A 22,543-nucleotide genomic window follows, 5' to 3' on the forward strand; every position below is an offset into this window, starting at 1 on the left:
CTTTTAAGAACTTTAAGATCTTTTACATAAAAATGAAATGCTGTGAGTTCAAATTTAAACTCAAATAAAAACTCTATTCAAATGTTAATTGTACACATTTATTTGTAGTTCTGTTAAATTAATCTGAAATGTTAAAAATGCAATAGTTCCTTTGACTAATTAGTGGTACATATGGCAGGAAATATATTTTGACTGATGTCAGGATTATGATGAGGGTCCTTGAGAAATTTTCTAAGCTGAAAGGGGTCCTTGGCCTCAAAAAGTTTGAGAACCCCTGCCATAGAGAACCAGTTAGAGTCTATCTCTGTGGAGAGTAGGACACAAGGGGGCATTAGCACCCCTGCAGGGAGTGCTCCCATTGAAGGGGTCTCCACCATGAGGATACTGTTTTCCAATGACTCGTTACATGACACGTTACATCTAGCAGCATGTTCACTACTACCAGGAGGCAGGGTCAGGGAACCCGGCCCTGCCCACTGCACAACCGCCACTGGCTCATGTGAAGTTTGCGGGCACACACACATGGTCTGTGCTACTCTGTTGTTGCCTCCCTCATTCTGGAGACCAGGCTCATGCGTGAAAGCCCTAGCATCGGTTCCAATAATTACTGGCAGCTGGTCAGGGCCATTAGCATCTGGACAAACAAGGGCTAGGATGACTTAGGCTCACTATGACCTATGTCTTCCAGAAACTGAATCTCAGCTGCAATGAAACCCTTATAGGGACAACTAGTCTGACCTAAACCCCAAAGGTCTAAACTAGAAATGGGTTGGAGGGGAAGATGAGAAAGGTGTTGTAAGTACCACCCGTCAAAGATTATAGAAAAACAGTAGAACCACTGTCCATAAGGGCATCACAAGTCTGGCCCTCAATGATTACTTTACCTACCATTGGTTTCCCTATCAGACCCGGTGGAATAGGTGTTGATTCCCGGGGCCCAGCCGTACTTCTGGTGACTTGACCACCCTGCTCCCTGTGAGGGGGAGGGTGACCTACAGGCCTTCTTTGGATGAGTTTTCAGGGCCGGTACATTTACTAGCTATGTGGCCCTCTTCTCCACAATGGTAACAAAAAGTAACCTGCCCATCCTTGGACGGGCTCACCCCATTTTTGCTTCGGTTTGGATTTTGCCTAAGCTCATTTTGGTTTGCCTGAAATGCCCTAGAAGACCTTGGTGGCACGGACCTTTGTCGTAACTGATTTTGCAGGCTGATAACTTGCTCTTTTAAAACCCACACCTCCGCATCTACTTTGGCTGCCGAGGTTGGCGAAGCGTCCCGGTCTACATGGTGAGCTACTTGTTCTTTGATGGTCAGTTGCTGTACCTTAGCTTGTAAATCTTTAATCTGATTTTGGAGATTAGTAATCTCTGAAGGTTTAGTGGTATTTTCCTCAGTGGCACGCACCTGGCGAATACTCGTGGTTAGGTTTCGCCTGGTTAGCCGCTGATCTTCCTCTGTTCTGATTTCACTTAATAGGCTCATAAAGAGGGCGGCTTACTCAACCTCTCTTTCAAACGCAGCTGTAATAGCATTCAGCTTTCATCTTTAGTCGGCTTGATTAATGTAACAGTGTTTTTACTGGTCTACCTAAAAAATCAGTTAGACACCTGCAGCTTATTCAGAACTCTGCTGCTCGAGTCCTCACTAAGACAAAGAGAGTGGACCACATCAGTCCAGCTCTGAGGTCTTTACACTGGCTGCCTGGTCGTCAGAGAATAGATTTTAAAGTTCTGCTGCTGGTCTATAAAGCTCTGAATGGTTTAGGACCAAAATACATCAGAGACCTCTTGCTCCAGTATGAACCTGCCAGAACCCTCAGGTCATCCGGTTCCAGTTTCTTATCAGTTCCCAGAGTCAGAACCAGACATGGAGAAGCTGCATTCAGCTTCTATGATCCACATGTCTGGAACAAACTCCCAGAAAGCCTCAGATCAGCTGAAACACTTAGTTTATTTAAATCAAGGTTGAAGACCCACCTGTTCTCTGTTGCATTTCACTAGTTTTTATTTAGAAATCCAGATCTGCATTTGGTTCTTTTATGCTGAAATCTTAACTTTATTTCGTGATCTGAGCTTTTTCCTGCTGTTTTTATTTAATCAATTTTATCTTTTTTCTTTCTTTTTCTTTTTTTTTTCTTTCCCTGCACCTTGCTGTAATGTTTTTATGTTTTATGTAAAGCACTTTGAATTGTCTTGTACATGAAATGTGCTATACAAATAAATTTGCCTTGCCTTGCCTATATATATATATAGGCAAGGTTGGGCAAGTTTTTTTTTTTTTTTTTTTTTTTGCTGGCTGGTAGCTTTGATCACAGAAACATGGCGTCAATGTCTCCCTTCCCTGCTGCAGCAGTGTGTCTGATATAAACAGGAGAGAGCGGGTTTATTAAAGTGAAGAGACGTTTTCTGTCTGGAACTTAAGAAAGAAGAAGAACTGATGTTTCTCTTTGCCAATGTCAAACCCATGCTGATGGCGGAACATCGTGATTTTGCCCCCAAAAGACAATGAGAAACTTTTTTTTTTTTTTTTTTTTTTTATTTATTTATGTTTATAAATGTGGCAAGACAGCAAAAGTAAGACATGTTTTCTGACTTTTACAAACATAAAGCATAAATTGGACCTTCTTCTTCCTCTGGTTTGGTGAACCTTGGTCCTACTGAGATGAAACGTTCAGCTGTGGAATCTGTGAGATGTGACCTTTCAGTAGAGAAGTTGTTATTTCGTGTTCATGTGTTGGGTGGAGCCATAACTTGTGTTTACATATTTTTCTGACTTTGTGTAATTGGTCTTTTAATTATTGTTGTCTTAACTGTGTTTGTTGGTGATAGAAATAGTCTTGCTGTTAGCTGAGATGCTGAACTTTCTGTGGATACCACACATGTTTATAGTTACATCTACAGACCTGACGTCACACCTGGAAACGAGATGTTAACCCCTTAACTCCGGGTAGCAGAGGGTGCAGGTGCAGAGGTGTTAAGCTAAACAATCAAGCTAAAAATAAAAGTTTAGAGAATTTATAGGCCAGAAATCTGGATAATGAAGCACTGAAGGTGCATGGATGGAAGTCATTGTGCATATTGTGAATATTTCTCTCTCCTCACCATCTAGAAGCTGTGAGATTCTAATCCTGCTTTCTGTCTGTTCACCTGATGCTGGTATTCATCACATATTGTTCCTTCTGTGTTTAGAAGGAAGCAGCTTCACAGCTTTAAATTCATCCTGCTGACTTTTTACCTTTTAGTTAGTAAATCCTGAACATTTCATCCTTTTTTGTCATAAATATTTGATTTTATAAATATATATGAAGAAATATTTTAACTGTTGCTGTCTAAAGAGAAAACTGCTGCTAAATCTGTTTTTGTCTGCAGCCTTTCCAATCCAAAGAGCCATTTTTCCCTCAGCCAGCTAAATAAAACTACTTTAGAGACGCAAATGTTACGAGACTTTTCAAAAAAGCAAGTTAATATATATTTTTAATTAAGAGCCAGGATGTTTGTTATTTTAGAAAAACCACATTTTTATTTGTGTTTTTAGGTTTTAAAATAAAGATAAACATAAAAAATTTTATAGGAGATGTAGATATTTCTGGAAAATGATGTAAAAAAAAAAGTCCCAATGTAGTTTTACATTGTGTCATGGACAATTTTCACAATATTGCTGTGGGTAGGGGGACCCCTTGGACACTCTGTGCCCAGGGGCCCCTGCACTTTTAATTGAAAACCCAGAGGTTCTCTTAACTCAGAGTCAACTAACCCAGAATTTTTACTAAACCCGCTTTCTGAAAAGGGGCCCTGTTGATTAACTATATCATTAGCTGTTTATTTTACACGTTTTTCTTCACTTTTTTACACTTTTTCCCTGGTCATTGCTCTAGCCTGCATAAGGAAATGTAAAAAGGAGATGAGGAAATGTAAAAGGAAACAGAGAAATGAATACACTTGGAGAAGGAAAATGTAAAAGGAAAATAACACAAAATATATAGACATAAAAATAAAAGAGGAAATAATAAAGAAAAACACTAAATAAATATATAAATTGAACTGAAATTGACATGGACAAGTAAATAAATAGGAATATTAACATAAAGTTAATTTAAAACAGCTGAAAATGACAAAAGAAATATACATTTGTGTTATAGGATTCTTAATGGAAAACAATTTTTTACATTTTGTTGTATAATTTACTACATCAATTTGTTTACTGAGCCATTTTTATATTTCTGAATTTTTTTATTTTTTTTTTGTTTGTTTTTTTTTTATAGTTTCATTCCTCCATACAAAACCTCCCTAATGTATTTATAAAGGAAACAGATGCACACACATTGGATAGTCTATTTAGGGCCTGATAATAACAGGACAACATGAGAATCTGTCTCCTCTGTTATTATTGCCCAATACTGCTGCCCAGTCATGACCACAGTCAGAGAGGTGGTGTATCACTTGGTAGAAAAATACTTAATTAGCCTCCATTGAAGCTACTGTACTGTACTTAGGAAAACTAAACTAAAAGAGAAAGAGAGGAACTGATGCATTATAAGGGCATGTCTGTATGCCTATTGATCACATGGGCCAGACCAGTCAGATAGCAGGAAAATAACCTATAAATAATGAAAACTCCTAATTTCACCATTTGCTTTAGTGTAAAGAAATGCAAAAACATAATCCAGATGTTTTACATTTAATGAACCATACCAAACACATTATGAATAATTTGAAATTTCGTGAGAAAGAACGTGCAGTTTGAACTATAATTTGCTACATTTAAACATTAACATAATTGTGTTATTTTATTTGTTTACACATTTTATTTCTGTTCACTTATTTTTTATTTTATAGATTTATCTATATAATATATATCTATAGATTTATTATACATTATGGTTCTGTAAAAGATATAATTTAGAAAATAAATTATATTCATTTTATAAAAATATCAATTAATAATTTTAACTACATATATTAAATGTATTTTACATTTTATCAATATATACATTGTATTTCTACATTGTAATTTTATCAAATTTTATATTTCATTGATTTCTCATTTTTTATATGCTGTAGATAATTTATTTTACTTCCACATCACATGGATTTACAAAATCCAAAAAGCATTTAATCACATGTATCTGGGAGTGAAAAATACTGTATTTCACGTTATGAGTGACGTTTCAAGATCTAGATGTTACTTTAAATCTACACATTTGTACATTTTCACATGGGTGTACTAATCCTGACCATCTGAACTGACTCCCCTCATAAGACAAAACTAAGTTTAAAACTGTAGTAATACAGTAAGTCTTTTTTGGATTAATAGTAAATTAACTTTCTATAAACTGTGGGCTTATTTTGTGGTAAGTTCTTGTGTTAAACTGCATTTGTCATTTTAATGTGGTTTCCAGACCCTTTCTAACCGGTTTAAAGTCCAGCAGAAATGTGCTGTAGCTGCTTTTGTCCACTAGATGAAGACAAAGCACAGAAATAGCCTAAAGAGGGACAGACAGATAGATAGATAGATAGATAGATAGATAGATAGATAGATAGATAGATAGATAGATAGATAGATAGATAGATAGATAGATAGATAACAGTATATAATGGTAGCAATGGTATATGCTAATAATAATAACAATAACATAATAACAATAGTAATAACAATAATAATAATAGTGATGACAATTATACTACTACTAATAATAATAATATTATATTTACACATAAATTTTTCCTATATATACATATATTTAGCATGTGCAACATATGGAAAGACACATAACTGCAATGTGATGGGTGTGTGCAGAAGGTGACTGACGAGTTAGACCAGGTGTGTAATAGTGGCTCTGACAGAGGTAGAGGAGTTGTAAAGTCTGATTACAGAAGGTAGGAAGGATTTCTTGTATCGTACCTTAGAGCAGTGGGTTGAATGAGTCTGTTGCTGAAGCTGTTCTTAAGCTTGTCCAGTGTTTTGTGGTGGGGGTGGGAGGGATTGTTCATGATTGCCAGCAGCTTTGCCAGCATCCTCTCCTCCACCACCTCCTCCAGGGTGATCAGTTTACAGCCAACAACAAATTGTGCCTTCCTGATCAGTTTGTTCAGTCTGGTGGCATCCTTTGCCTTGATGCCCACACCCCAGGACACTGCAGCAAAGAAGATAGTGCTTGCCACAACAGACTGATAAAACATCTGCAGCATCTTATTGCAGACATGAAACAACCTGAGGCTCGAAGTAAAGCCAGCTTGTGCCTTTCTTGTAAATGGCCTCTGTGTTGGTGGACCATTCCAGTTTATTGTCCAGTGTGACACCCAGGTATTTGTATTGGTCCAAAAAAACCACATCTGTTCCCCTGATGCAGACAGGAGAGGGCAGTGACTTGTTCTTCCTCAAGTCCACCACCATCTCTTTTGTCTTCGCCACATTCAGTTGCAGGTGGATCTGCCCACACCACTTCACAAAGCGGTTGATTATACTTTAGTTGTTATTTATCACACCATGAAAAGCACAACTCATACTGAACATCAACATGAGCCAGTAAAAAAGGAAAAAAAAAGAGAGAAATCCCACTGACTGTATCAGCTCTCATTATATAGAAACACAAAGATATTCGTAAGCTCACATCTGGACCAATCATAAGACAAGGGACATATGATACTGTCCATCCACACACTATAATCACCCATCCATCCATCCATCCATCCATTTTCTTCCGCTTATCCGGAGTCGGGTCGCGGGGGCAGCTGCCTAAGCAGGGAAACCCAGACTTCCCTCTCCCCGGCCACATTCACCAGCTTATCCGAAGGGATCCCGAGGCGTTCCCAGGCCAGCCGAGAGATGTAGTCCGTCCAGCGTGTCCTGGGTCTGCCCCGGGGCCTCCTTCCAAAATAAAGTGTTTAAAGTGAGTCTTAAGAAAGACAATGCAAACATAACTGAAGTGCTTTTGGTATCAGTCAGTAGGTGTGTTTCCATTACCCCTAGAATTGTGCTAAAGCTAAATATCACAAAAAAGCTCTCAAATATCACTAAAAAGTTTTTATGCTCTCATGAGGTGGTTTTGCAGACGTGTCGATATAGAAGTAGATCCCAAAAGTGTAATGGAAACACTTTTCTCGCATTTACGCTTCACTGGATGTGACATAGCAGGTCACGAGACCAGTTCATTTCAAATTGAGATGGAGCAGTCTGACTAGACGCAGGAGGAGACGGAAATCTTTTTACAAATAATTAAAGAAAAAATATAATCGTCATCTTTGATAGCAAACAACGGCGAAATGCAACAGATTTACAAAGATTTAGAAATCTTTATCCTCAAAGTGGAGTCTCGCGGGACAAGATTTTACGAGAATAACGGCTAATGAGCTAAACACCATTCAATGGAAACACCTGCAAATCGCAACTGCACTTTATCGAAATGTTAGAAATATCGCTTCTATTTTGCAAAATATTGTAATGGAAATACAGCTACTATCAGTTGATTATGCAAACTGACTTAACTTTTTGAGTTGTTTGGCTCATTGGGATGTTATTCATTATTTTCACATCAACGAGAGATAAGGAGATGAAAAATTCACAAAGGGTGAAGAAAAACAACCAATCACAGGGGTGTGGGACATAAAATTTGATATTAACATAACCTAGTCACCTAGATTGGACCTAGATTAATAGTTTGTCCCTTATGACCTTCTTTCGAAAGATGCCAGACATGGAAAGAAGGGAACCTTCACTTTTTATAACATAATTTGCCTATTCTGAAAAAAAAAACAAAAACACATCCATTCTAATTTTCACACAATACTATTTCATTTGTGAGTCTCTGTGCGTAAAAGGAAGCTTGCTTTTGTGACATTAACTCAACAAAAGGCAAGGTGCAACTTCCCTCAGGAAATATTGCAACGCTTGTTCTGACCAAGACAAGCATGAGAAACTCAGCAGACATGTTTTCCTTTAAATACTTTGACGACGTGATCAAAATGTCATAATAAAGCTTAATTTAAAGGCTTTACCCTTCAAAATAAATTAAAAAGTAGTTTATTTTGACCATTACTCATTACTTTTCAGAGAATTTCTATACACACAAACCAATGATTAACTTTATTTAACTGACTTACTGGCCAGCACTGGGTCAGCATGGGTGATGTTATTCATTCAACCTAAGCTCTTAATAAGTCAAACAGTTTCCAATGTTATTTGTGAGTCTGACTCAGATGACAGTGTTGATTTACTGAAGAAACTGGGGGGGTTTTGTATTACTTCTGGAGTCATGTCTGTGTCTATATTTCTATTTGTGTAATCCTCAGGTTAATGTAATTTGGTAGCTAGCTCGTTTAGTAATGAGCCATTTATATTTACTTGCAGGGGCTCCACATACATGGCAGCTGCTATATTTGTGCCACCATTTTTATTTAATCTTATGTAATTTTGGAAGAACTTTCAAGCTTCCCTTTATTAAAAAAAATAGAGATAATTCTTTATACACATTTAAAGAATTTTTAGAAGTTCGTTTAGAAGTAGAGTCAGCTATACTGTTTTTAATTATGTTCTTTTAGTTACAGATTCTGGCGATTATGTGATCCTAGTTTTATCAGATTTAATAGTTGCTTTTGACACAGTGGATCATAATGAATTAATAACATGTCTGGAGCACTGGGTTGGCATTCAAGGTACTGCCCTGGAATGGTTCAGGTCCTACCTTCTGAGAGTGGTAAACTTGACTATTTCCAGTCTTCCCCTGCTCCTCTGTCATGCTGGGTCCTCCAGGAGTCCATTCTTGCGGCAATATTGTTGAAAGGGGGCATTGGGGTGGTCTTCGGTTGGCAATGCATTGGTTAATTCTGATGGTTGAAACCAATGTTAACAGTCAGGAGAAACTAGAGCCAGTGCCCTTTGTTTCAGTGTTAATAATCAGGACCTTTGTCAGTCATTTCAAACTAACATAGAGTCAAAGGAGTAGACTTTATCACCGTTTTTGCTTCCAGATGGAATATAGTTTTTTGACCACAAAATAGCTAAGGGAAGATATACTTCATTATTTTCTTAAGTTTTGATGCTTTTAATTGTGTTTCATTTAAGTGGCAATGCTCAATGGAGGCTTTTGGCTGAGCTTCTCCCCATCGTTTTGGTATCCTGCATGTTGAGATTTGTCCTTTTTATGGTGGACATACTGTATATTGTCCATTTCACAAAGCCCCCTACACAAGACACTCTCTTTAAAACAATATCAAAACTATATCAGAACCACATCTATAATGCCACAAAGCAAGAAAAATGCTTTCCGTATTCTGTCAAATATTTTATAGATTTTTACCTTCAACTTTGCATGCACAACTTCCCATATGTATGTTGTGTGAACAAATCTTCTTAAAGACTTTCACTTCCAAGCACAGAGCTCACACAAACTTTTGAGACTATTTAGTTGATTTTCCTCTAAATTAAGAAAAAGGCCTTTGCAATTCCCCCAGCATTGCACAAAGAAACATAAAAATAATAATAAAAAATAAATAAATAATAAAGGAAGCTGTGAAGCTGTGGGTATTCATGATTTCAACAGATTTTGTGGTTATAATAAATGCAGACTGTATTGTTAAGAAATATTGCTGTATTATTGCACATAATATTGCAACATTATTGCACATAACCCAAAGCCCCTGTACGCACATCTATTCCTTAGCCAACCACTTTCTGGGGCCAGGCAATCAGCTCTCCCATCCACCTCCTCTCTTTCCACCAACAATCCTTAGTTTGGGTGACTCTGTGGCAAGACATGTCCATTTTCCTGCTTCAACTTAACTTGGATAAGCTCCCAGAATTGCTTGTCACTCATGCACGTTTGGACCAAAGACACCAACCACCAACAGTCTGAAATGACCAAAAGGATTTTAGAGAACTTTTTAACCTTTTAAAAATCAGTGACGAGTCAGTTTTAGCAGACTACTTGGACTGAACACCTGGCTCCAGCACACCTGCAAAAGTCTGAATAACAGTTTTATTGAGAATTTTCATTTGTTCTGGATTCATCCCTCTTTCTTTAGTTTGCACCCAAATAAGTTAGGTTTGCATATACTGGCATCAAACATGCAATGCAAACATCTAGACAGGCCTGACTGTTTACATCACACACCCTCGCACTCTGTTCTTCCTATAGACAATCATAGCTAGTACCCAACTCCCTACCGGTCATTAGCCCCCCCCCCCTTCAGGCTGCTCCTCACTACTTCATCAGCAGTCACCATCCATGACAAAATGGAAAATCCCTGCCCTGTCCCTGGTGATTAAAAGGTCCACACTTTGGACCTTTTAATCGCCCTGGGTTTTGATGTAAGTTTTACAGATCATTCATGCATATTTTTTACTTTAAATAATTATTTCCCAATGGATACTTATAAAAGGACTACTCAGAAGCGCCGTCTTAACCCTGAAGGGGCTGCACATTTTATTCATCTTTTACAGAACAGTTCACCTGCTGCTTGTGATTTAATTGCTTTACCAGTAAACTCAGGTCAACTCTGGACTCTCATGCTCTTTTCAGGAAAAAAACATATTAACACAAAACAAAACCCAGCATGGAAAAATAAAGAAATAAGGAGATTAAAAAGAAACTACAGAAGAGCAGAAAGAATATGAAGAAAGACGAAATTCACCATTCGCAATGAAATTTTTAAAGACCAATTAGCCATGTACAATAAAGCAATAAACAAGACATAAAAATAGTCTTTTTCCAAGATTATTACAGAAAACCACAACGATCCAAAGACCCTTTTTACAGTCGTCAACCTTTTAATTCACAGGTGTGACTGTAACAGATGCTAAATGTGAAGAATTTGCAGCTTATTTTATGAATAAAACTGAATCTATTAGATGTGGTTTTCACAGCCATCACTTATTGAATTTTACCAACATTGTACCAGAATTCATATTGGTGAAAACACTGGACAGTTTTGTCCTGGTTGATGCAGAAATGGTTAATAAAGTCATTTTCCAGGCTAAAACAACAGCTTGTCTTTTTGATCCCATCCACACACCTATTTTTAAATCCCTTTGCACCTTTTTGGATGCTGATATTTTAAACATTTTGAATTGCTCTCTTTAGACTTGTGTCTTCTTAGCTGCATGTAAAACTATCTGAAAAGCTTCTTCTGGGTCTTTCTCTACAAGAACGTTAGACCAGTTGGCTTTTTTTGTCTCTTCTATATATTTATCTAGATTAAAGTTATTGAATGTTCTTTTTCTCATAATCTTTGGACCAGTTCTTGGAATTTTTGTTTTCCTTACTGTAGTTATTAAATTATGGTTACTGAAGCCTACAGGAGTGGATGAAGAGTCAGTGCAGAGATGTGACATGTTTGTGAAGATATGGTCAATACAGGTAGATACTTTGGTTTCATCACTTCTATAACTTACTCTAGTTGGTTCATTTATAATTTGTGTTAGACCACAGGCAGCAGACACAGTCATAAGTTTTGATTTCATTGGACAGTTAGACGAACCCCAGTCAATGTTAAAGTCTCCCAATAAATAAACTTCACTGTTTGTGTTAGTGACAAGATCCAGAATCTGACAAATATTTTCTAAGTAATCACTTTTAGTATTTGGGGGTCTATAGCAACAGCCGATGAGTAGTGGCTTGAGGTGTTTTAAATGAAGCTGTATCCAAATGGCTTTGACTGTATTCTGCATTAGATCTGTTCTTACTTTCACTGGTATATTACTTTGAACAAAAATTGCAACTCCTCCCCCATTTGCATTTCTATCTTTACGAAATATATTGTATCCATTTATTGCTACTGAACTATCATCAAATGTTGAGTCTAAATGAGTTTCTGAAATTGCCAGCACATGGAATTTATTTAAAGCTATTATATTTTCTAATTCACATATTTTATTTCTAATAGTACAAATATTAATATGTGCAATTTTTCACTTATTATTTTTTTTGTGTGACATATTTGTTGTGTTTCGTTATTTAAGACGTCTTTGATTTCATTTTGTTCAATTTAGTTCATATTGTTTGACCAAGCATCTGTTTGTTTTGTTTTTTAAGAGTACGTGCATGTCTGGCAATTTCTGCATTTTTGGGAGTTAGGTGCTCATTTAAGTATACATTTTTTTTTATACAAGTTTTTTTTATTGTTTAAGTAACTCCGTTTTATGTTTCCTATTCCAGAACCTGACAACTGTACCTGGCTTTGCTGTCTAATCCCTTTTAGGAAGGGGGTGACATGCTTCAATGTGACTGCTCTGGATGGTCATGTCTTTACTCTCAATGACCTTTATGATTTGTCCCCAAGTGTTTCTAGTTCTTCCACTGGAGCATCCTCTCCCTCCCCCCTATCAGTTATAACAACTCTGGCATATGTTCTATGTTTTGTTTCCAGTCCTTGAATAATTATTTCATTCACTCGTGAATATTGTTCCAGATCATCAAGTCTTTTTTCTAACTTTTCCATTTTTTTGTCTTTTTCTTTAACAATGTTCTCTAGTTCATTTACGTTTTCCATCAGATTTAATAGTTTTTCTTGTTGTGTTGCTACTTTAGTGATCTCACCCGACATGAAGTTTAGTGATTTTTTAATTTCATCCAGTTCCTCCTCAATACTAGTGTTGTTCTTTTTAGGTGGCATTTTGGAATCTTGGAAACAGTTTAGAGGCTCACAGCAGCAATACACAGTTCCTCTCTCCAGCTCTCCAGTGACAGATTTTAAATGAGACGATTCATTAACTGCTTCTGACTTGTTCAACAATAATCTGTCATTGGCGGTCCAAGGAAATATTAAAGTGTGTGATCTTTTTTTTTGTTTGGATGGTGACTTCTTTTTGGCCAGGCAGCGTATAATTTACTGTACCATATGCAATTCATTGTTTTCAATCTATCATATTATGTATAAATCTTGGCTTATACTGTAAAACTCTTATAAAATGAAGATAAAAACATTTCTATGTTGACGTGGTTATTTACTGACTGCAGTGTTTGCGCTTACTGGCTATGTGTGGGGTCTCTTATATTTTTGTCTTGTTTGTTGAGTTAATTTGTATCCTTAAACGTCCGATGAGGAGCTATGTCATGACTTATGTTGCTCATGATTCATGCTGAGGTCTTTATGGGAATTTCGCAAAGAGACGAGAGAGGAAGAGAGGAGGGGGAAATTTCAGAGCGATGAAGTAACATGGTGGTGTCGCACGCACACACACAGGTCTGATCAAAGTGTGGCTCCACTGTGTCTCTAGTGTCACATTCCACTGGCTGCTCAACACTCCCTCAGTCTGTCGCAGTTCATCGCATCATTCGAACTTTTGTCATCAGTTGCTGTTCGCTGTGGTTACATTTCAGCTCAGCCTGTGACGTGTGCGTAAATCAAGGAAGTTGAAGATTGTGGTTCAAGTGTTAAATGCTTGAACCAACTTTCGCAAAGCCCACATCTATTCCTTCACAATATGGATAAAAAATGTTGTTTTTGTTGGTTTCGGCAGATGTTCTTATAATTTCATCTACTGTATCTATATCACTGAGATTTACTATAAATGCAGCACAATAGTTTCAAGTAAAGAACTAAGCTCTGGCTTTAAACAAAAGATCCTTTAAAACTGAGGCCCTGGGATAGTAAGAAATTATGGAAACGCTATTGAAATTCTGTTATTTAAAGTCCATAACTACGTAAGCTAAGAGCGGCCATACTTGGAAAAACATTTTTTGCATCATTATCTTTAGATATTGGCTTAAATATCCATTTCCAGATAGTAAATACTGTATTCTTGAGGTAAATATTTTGTTTTTTTTTTATGTAACAAGTCATTTTCTTTAAAAAAAAATATGAATAAACAAATGGGACATTATTTGAAAAAGTTTAGGAAAGGCTACCTAAAAGCTAACTGAGAACATGCAGGCCTCAACTTATTGTTATAGATTCTTCTTAAATGCAACAATGAAATAAAGTGCTAAAACATGAAATGCTCACTTTTAGGTTGAGCTTGATCATCTCGTGAACTCAAGTCATATTTCTTGAGCAAATACAATCAAAATAGAGGCTAAATAAACATAATGAAGATCTATTTTCATAGGCATGACGTTACATTCTGTTACATGGCGTTACATCAACTCCAGTTGATTTTATTCCTGTACTACCAACTCACTGGGATCTATCCAGAATCATTTCTGTTTTATTTTACCAGATAAAAACTTCATTGAGGTTAGAAATCTCCTTTATAAGAGTGACCTGGCCAAGAAGGTAGCACAACCACAAGTTTGTGATATACCACCTAACAAATAGAGATCAACAATCAAAATACAAAAAGTAAAAAAAATGCAGCAGCCAACATTTGGTAAATGAAATACAGCATGGGTTGAAAAATACAAAGAAGTTTAAAAACAGTCACAGAGATGAAGGGAGTTTTCTTCTCGAGCTCTAAGAGAGATCAGTTTTTTTTTTTTTTTTAAATCAGTTTATAAGATATTCCAAGTGAGAAGAGCAATGTATTTAAGTTTTTTTTTTTTTTTGTTTTTATTTTTTTTTTTCAAAAAGAATAACTTGTTCATCCTCCCAACTCATTACATATTGGAGGCTGGTCGGTAGCCATCTGTACTGTCACATTGTTTAGGCTCATTTATGCTCTATGTTCAATATGGAGACACATGCAGACAGGGCCTTCTGTTTCTGCAGCCTTTATGTGCATATTTTGGCCCCTTTTCAGCCATTTTGAAGATACCTGTAAAATATAGCAAACAGTGCAGTACCACCATAAACTGTGGGGGCAGTGTTGTGCAGTATAGCTAACATGCAATCAGCAGTAGGAACAAAAGAGAAGAAGCTGCAATGTTTTTAAAGGCCATGCAGGATGTCATTTACTGTGCTGCCTTTTTTAACGTCTCTTTCTGAAAATGTTTACTATCATGATCTTCTCTACCATCACACTTTGCTATTGAAATTAATATCAGAACTCAAAGGTGAACTTTGAACTGACCCCTAGTGGAATTATTGCCAACAACTAACCCACAGTGACGTTTGACAATGTTTGAAACGGCCTAATGATGTTATGTAAAGGCAGCACAAACGAGCATGAAAAATGTTGCTGCAGTATGTTATGGATGGACTCCTCAGAAACAAAGAATGATTAACAAAGCTTTATTCAATGAACAGTGGAATAGTTTTACGACTGAGGAACAAATGGTGGAGTCCACGGAATACTGGAAACACATGGCTGGGAATGGAAAGATGGTAGTCCATGTGTGAAGCAACGAGGTCCAACAGAGAATGAGTGTGGCGTTGGGGTATATTTAGCAGGGTGAGTAGACTGAATACAGGTGTGAACAATAAGTAATCCAGAGCAGGTGTAACACAGTAAACCTTCTTCATGAACAGAACAGACTTTTCTATGCATTTCTGTTGATCATTCACATGCAAACACACACACTTTGTATTAAAAATGGAAATAAAGGGAGTCTAAAACCATGCTTCTAAAAATAGTATTTTCTTAACTCCTAACCAGTTGGCATTATGTGATGAGCTTGGAAAGAATGTATGATGTCTGGAAATTACATGAATAAAAGCAACATTTGTCAGAAAGCAAATTTCTTTTTTTTTTTTTCACATCACTCTTATACATTATTTACATATCTTCACATACGTATATCATCTTTTAAATGCATGTATGCAGATGATACACTTAATTCCTCCTATTCCTCCTACATTCAGTGGTAGAATAGTTTGTTTCTGAATATCAAAATATGTCCTGTATGTATTTCATATATATATATATATATATATATATATATATATATATATATATATATACATATATATATATATATATATATATTTATAACTTGTCAAAATAAGCTTGCCACTTGTTCCGGATTGTGTGGTAAACCTCCTGTTCTGCTCCTCCCCTACACCTCAGCCCCGGGAAAACCAGTCTTACACAATCATCGCCCCAGGTTCCCTGTCCACCACATCCCTCCCCAGACCAGCCTCCATGCCCAGGCAGCATATATGAGCAGCAGCCTGCATGCAGCTCAGACCTATTGCTGCACTCCAACACCACAGTGACCACAGCTACAGGGAATCCAGCTGGCTTTACAGAGTATTTAGAAATTAGAGGAAGGAGAACACATCTGGAATTACAGAAATCGGGTAAGTTTAGTGTTTGGGTTCTTATCTTTATTAAACAGATCTATGAAGTATATGTATATTCTTTAATCTGTAAAATGTGGATGTTTTCATTTAAATCAACTCTAAATGTTCAAACCTAACAGCACCTCTTTGCTTGTAGCTGTGTTTTATTTGTGGCCTCCTTTCTTCTGAGACAGTAAATAATCAGAGATGAAGCTGCTGAAAACCGCCCTCATCATCGTCCTTCTTACAACAACGTCTGCAAAGCCAGTAAGCTGACCACAGAAAAACTAGAGGCTTGCTTCATCTCCCTCTCTCACTGCCTGAAATCTTTGCCACTCTGTGCCAAAGTTTTATTACTGTTGTGTTTTGTAGAGGAAAGAGCTGAAATCTACTTGAGTATTTCTACTAAATATCACTGTATTTGTTTTATTATTATTATTATTATTCACTCATGTTTATCCCATAAAATAAGACATAACTAAACATATATAAGAGCAGCGAAATATAAGTCCTAATTCAGTCCAGTATATGGGGGTCATCAACTTTTTGACAATGTAAGGAAAAATGATTATTTATGGTAATGCATGCAGAGATATGGATGATAATTCAGCACAAATCAGCAATAAGGGACTAATGTACTGTTATAGCCAGAGAAAATAATAGAATGATAAAACCAAACATTTTTTTTTAAATACTCCAACAAATATGAATGTTATATCTTCAAGTCTATCGAATCTGAATCTGGTGGCAACAAAGATTATTCTCATGCAGTTACACAGATATTGTAATTCATTGTTTAGTTGTCATTCATATTTAAGGATGCTCAGAACAAATTTTAGTCCAAATCATATAAATATTTCAGAAGTTATGAAATTGAGCTCTAAGGCCCTGTAGAGGTCTGGGATTAGAGATTTAAGCTGTTGCAGAAGTTTGGCATCTATTATTAAAAGGAAAGAGAGGTTTATTTCTGGTGAGGGAATGATTCAGCAGCATGTCAACAGGGGAAGGAAAAAATAAAAATAGAAATGTTTATAACTCATGTTCAACTATAGAACCATCAAATATTGAAAAGAAAATTTTTTGCTAATCTTTGTGTGTAAACCTTAAAATTGTGTTTAAATCTCGTTTTAATTTTCACCGTCAATTTATGCTTCTGAAATTTTTCTGAATCACTTTGTGGAGACTTTTCTAGTCATGAAACTATAACAAAACTATTGAATAAATGAATAAACAAAAATATTATATTTAACCATCAGTTTAACAAGGAAAATGAGCCAATATTTGAACATTGGTGTTAATAAAACAGGTCAAAACACCTGACTTCTCTTTCACAGCACAGTACTGACAGTACATACATTACCTCGTTACTTAGTTTTTAATTTTAGAATTTGAGTTTTAAATAATATTTTTTGTATTAATTTTGACTTCTGTGTGTTTTCTGCTGCTCTGGTGCACACTCACCTGCACACCAGATGGAAATCTGATATTCTAATAGTTTATACATCACTTTAGTTTACTTCCTTGCAGTAAAGGCTGCTTCTTTATATGTTGTATTAAAATTAAAAGATAAGTCATGTGCTGAAGAGGTTTTTGGTTTAAACAAATCGTGGGGAGATTATCTAAATGAAATCTTAATTTTCTTTATCTTCTCTTTACAGATCCGCAGGCATCACGACGCCGATATTGCTGACAAGGACCACGTTCAGGGATTTCTGGCTGGCATCAACAGACATTTTGCCCTTAACATGTCTGAGGACTCATCAGAGTCTTCAGAAAGTCAGTCTTCTGAGTCGTCTGAGTCTTCTGAGTCTTCTGAGTCATCTGAGTCGTCTGAGGTGGTCACAGACCAGTCCAAGTTGGTCATGACCACCACCGCCATGACAACCTTGACCTCAGGAGACGGGAGCACCTTCACGCCTGACCCAGACACAATGAACACAGGCAGACCAACAATCATGGTGATCAATACAACGCCCAACCCAGAAACGATGACGGTGACTGGAGATCACACGTCACCATGCAGCGTCACCAAATGTTTTACAGAAGAGATTCCCACGGCAGTCCCCATTACAGAAAAAAGGGGAGACGCCTAAATAACGCAGCTGTCACTTTCAGGACAATTATGCTTTTATTTATAATGACTAGAAGTAAAAATTGATCATCTGGGAGCTGGTTTCATCCAGCTTAGAAAAACAGAAGATCTATGGTGTCTTTTTTCTTTTGTTGCTGCATTTCTGTAGCAATTTTGCATTTTTTTCTGCATTTCAGATATGAAAGCTTAATGAAAGGTAAGCTTTCTAGACCTTAGTTGTGTCCAAAGGTTTGACCTGTTCAGTGCTTCGATTCTATGAATATCACTTGATTTTTGTGTTATTTTTGTATGAATATATCCAATATAATTTAAATTTATGTTCTTACACTTTTTTTTATCTTCATAGACCTGCAGTGTTTGAGCCGTCAAATTCTCATGTTTTAGATCAACTCATATATAAACCACTTTAAATATGTTAGAATGAGATAACATAAAAAACACATCTTTGGCTTCTTTGCATGTTTACTTGGCTTCTTTGGTCTTTTGTCAATCACAATAAACACAACTTTTCCCACAAAGATCTGTTGAAATACTGTTTCAAGTCTTCATTTTTATTTCTTAGGAGCTTCATAAGTAACATATAATAAAAAAATAAAAATAGAATTCACAACAGAAAGACATGGTGCATCCATTTCATGTTAAAGCTTCCCCAAACAAAAAGTGAGATATGCAGAGTATGTACACCACAGCAGTGTGTTTATAGACCATGGAGGGTGTGTTGGGCTTGTCTTGCTGTTTGCACAGACTGACAATAAGTTCTTCCCACAGTAGGTTTTTGTTAATGAGAGGTTATAAATTTACATTTCCCCTGATTAAATAGAACATAGACAGCCAACACAATACTTTAATGTAGTGTTTGTTTCTGTTTAACATTGTTAGCAGAAATGATGTACATCATTGTGTCAGAGACACAGCATGGTAAGTACCACAGAAAATTCAAAATTGAAAAAAAAAAGAATCAGATGAATTACATTAACATTTCCAGACATCTAGAGTAACATGGCAATATGTTATAGACTGTTTTTGAAAGCAGAAGGAGATGGAGCCACAGCATGAAAACCACTGACAGATGAGGCCAATTAAAATGTTTGTAATGTTCAGCCTGAAAATTCTGTTTACTGATAATCATGTGGATGTTACTTTAAGACATAATTTACTCCCAGCATTGTTATAGGTAAGAGATCCCATGCGTTAATGTATGGAGGAAACAGCCTAAATCAAAATTAAATGCAAAAATATAAAAACGGATCAGTAAATAAATACTTATAAAAATACTTAAAACCCCCAAAATATTACAAGGTGGTGCACCCAAAAATGTGTTTGTTTGTTTTTTAACTGTAAACAACACAGAATTACTTAATTGTGATGAAAAGAACCAATACTGAAGAAACTGGTCTTCATCATTGACAATTCCTCACATCCTCTAGAAGGTAAACTGAAGGACAGCAGAGCTCTGACAGACGACTGCAGCTCCACTGTCATGAAGATGTTCAGGAAGTCATTCCTTCCTTTCACAATAATAATATAATATTAATATAATAATAATAATAATAAAAATAATCCTGTACAATAACTCCTCCATGTGTTAGAGGTGATCATCATCTCTGCATTTTACCCAAATATCCCCAACAATCCATAATTATCTATCTATCTATCTATCTATCTATCTATCTATCTATCTATCTATCTATCTATCTATCTATCTATCTATCTATCTATCTATCTGTCTGTCTGTCTGTCTGTCTGTCTGTCTGTCTGTCCATCTTTAGGTTATGTCTGTGCTTTGTCTTCATCTAGTGGACCAAAGTAGCTACAGCACATTTCTGCTGGACTTTTAACAGGCTAGAAAGGTTCTGGAAACCACATTAAAAAGCCAAATGCAGTTTAACACAAGAACTTACCACAAAATAAGCCCACAGTTTATAGAAAGTTAATTCAATTTAATTGAATTAATTAATTAATTGTTTTGTACTTTGGGCTGTTTGTGTACCGGGCTCTGTATTTCCAGGTAAGATGCTGATCAGCCACATACAGTTAATGTCTGTGCTTCCAAAGAGGAGCCAGTAGTTTGTGTTTGACCTTGTTTAAGCGAGGCTTCTTCAGTTCTGCTGCAACAAGGATTTCCATTACAGGTGGTCTTTCCGGCCCATCACAATGGTCTATCTTAATGAGTGCTTTTGTCCATCTAATTTTAATGTTTTTATTTATTTCTTTGTTTAAATAAAAATAAGTTTATTTTATTGTTAGAAGAGCAATATCACTGTTAAGAGAAATTTGTAAAAAGTTGTGTACTAGACTCATAAGAGAATAGACTCATCATTGTACTTTTTGACTTCCCCTTGAGATGTCTGCTCTAACCTACAATTTTTTAAAACCAGAGAAAAAAACAACAATTTATTTAAAAAAAAAAAAAGATAAATGCAGATAAATGAGACTGCACTGGCCATTAGAAGTGGCATTTTTTGTTGAATTTGGATAAACCACATAATATTAGATGTGTTGAGCTATTTAAATAGTTCTTGTATGATTTGTTTATTGCAAACATCTTCTAGTTTGTACATTTTGCCAATAAACCTAATTTGCTGTGGGGGTTGAATAGTATTGACTGCAACTGTACTTATTTTACATTTAATATCAGCAGCCTAAATCCCCATGAGAACACAAATGTAATCCCACATTTTCATAATCTACATGGTTTTACACCACCAGACTCACAAGGATAAGGCTTTATTTGTCCTCGAGTTGCAATTCAAACAGACAGTGAAGCAGTATAAAAGGAAGGCGTTGTAATTAAAGTAAACAGAGAAAAACTAGAGAGGTGCTTTTGGTGTTTTCTTTTATCATGCTCTTTATAGTGTCTGACTTATTTAAAGGATCATAAATGCAGCAATGCTCTGTCTGTGCACTTTCAAACATAAATAATATGAATGACAACTTCAATTAATTTTCTAGCCCAGCCAGCAACACACTGTCAGATTCATCTGAGTCTCAAACCTGGATTTACTTAAACTATTTTTTTTTTACTTTTTTTTTTTTTTTTTTTTTTAACTCTCTAGGCCTGCTGATGTTTTGGGTGAGAATCTTGTAATGAGAGTACAGCATCCGTTTGACACATTTTTATGTCTCGTCTCTCCTCCTGTGGGGCTTCACAGCTGCAGTCTGACAACTCTGACAACAAAAAGCCTGTAATCAGTCTGAACTCTGCGTTTGAGTGTCTGTGTAGTAAAAGGTTGAGGAGATGAAGTCAAGAGATAAATCAGTATATACATACAACACTCATTGCCACTTAATGATGTCCACCTTTTCAACTGCTTCAATTGCTACATATTACACCAATATGTAATCAGCCAATCACATGGCAGCAAACTCAAAACATCTAGTCATGTAAACAAAAGAGGAAATCAGAATGAGGAAAAAGGAGATTTAAGTGACTTTGAACCTGGGATGGTTGTTGGTTTGTGTATTTCAGAAACTGCGGATCTACTGGGATTTTCACACACAGCCATGTCTAGGGTTTACAGATTATGGTCTGAAAGGAGAAAATGTGTAGGGCCCAGATGTTCAAATGTAATCCGTTTGGATTTTGGTTCTCAGATAGGATCAAATCTTGAAAATGTGTTGTTCAATAGGAAAATCCAATCCTAGTTGTTATCCGGATTAAACCCTGAGTTTGGGTTGTTAATAGGATCTGGTTAACTTTGATTTAAAAAAAAAAAAAACAGAATAATCCTGATCCCAACAGAAGGTAGGATTACAAGGTGGATTTCAGGAAGAACATGCGTTACAACCTAACAGTTGATCAAATAATAGAAATTTTTATTCAGTGCATATGCTTATATTTGTATTTTGTACCTGACTTGTTTAACCGTTGCAGTGATAAATTGGTTAACATAGGCATAGGCTGCCAATTAAGCCTTTCAGCAGAGTACAGCAACAACAAAACATAACATCATCTTGTCCCCATGAACTACACCCCCAGACAAATTCTATAAAAAATACACATACAATAATCAGTCTTCCTGTCAGTTAGCACTGCATAATCAGAAAAGAACCTGTCAAAAATAGTGTCTAACGATTGCATCCCTCACTACACATCCCGTCCATCATTCTGACAGAATGCCATAGGTTGGGCCGGTACCTCACCATGGGGCTCCGGTGAGTCATTAACATGTCACAGAGAGGGACATTGCGCTTTTTTTTTTATTTAAGACGTTCCCGAAACATCCACAATGTAGTTGTTAACAGATTGGTTTTATATTTGTTGTGGCTCTGATAAGAAGTCATAAAATTATACATAGAAGTGGATGTTCATGATTTCCTGTGTATCGTTGCAAAGTACTTAAAGTAACCCCATA

The 22,543-nt window shown here is 36.2% G+C and overlaps 1 protein-coding gene across 3 annotated transcripts; it reads left to right on the forward strand.

The window, feature by feature from the left end:
- Nucleotides 1-15,989: 15,989 nt before the first annotated feature.
- On the forward strand, nt 15,990-18,695 carry LOC121630195 (cell wall protein IFF7-like). 3 transcript variants are annotated; one of them, XM_041970332.1, is made up of 3 exons: nt 15,990-16,114; nt 16,254-16,363; nt 17,755-18,695. In XM_041970332.1, the coding sequence occupies exons 2-3, from the start codon at nt 16,304-16,306 to the stop codon at nt 18,187-18,189; spliced, it is 495 nt and encodes a 164-aa protein (XP_041826266.1). In that variant the 5' UTR covers nt 15,990-16,114; nt 16,254-16,303; the 3' UTR covers nt 18,190-18,695. The 3 variants fall into 3 exon arrangements, with proteins under 3 accessions (XP_041826266.1, XP_041826267.1, XP_041826268.1); XM_041970333.1 differs by having other exon boundaries at nt 15,991-16,114; nt 16,291-16,363; XM_041970334.1 differs by having other exon boundaries at nt 15,993-16,114; nt 16,287-16,363.
- The last annotated feature ends 3,848 nt before the right edge of the window (nt 18,696-22,543 follow it).

The sequence above is a fragment of the Melanotaenia boesemani genome, chromosome 19, assembly GCF_017639745.1.
Source record: "Melanotaenia boesemani isolate fMelBoe1 chromosome 19, fMelBoe1.pri, whole genome shotgun sequence".
NCBI classification, from domain to species: Eukaryota; Metazoa; Chordata; class Actinopteri; order Atheriniformes; family Melanotaeniidae; genus Melanotaenia; species Melanotaenia boesemani.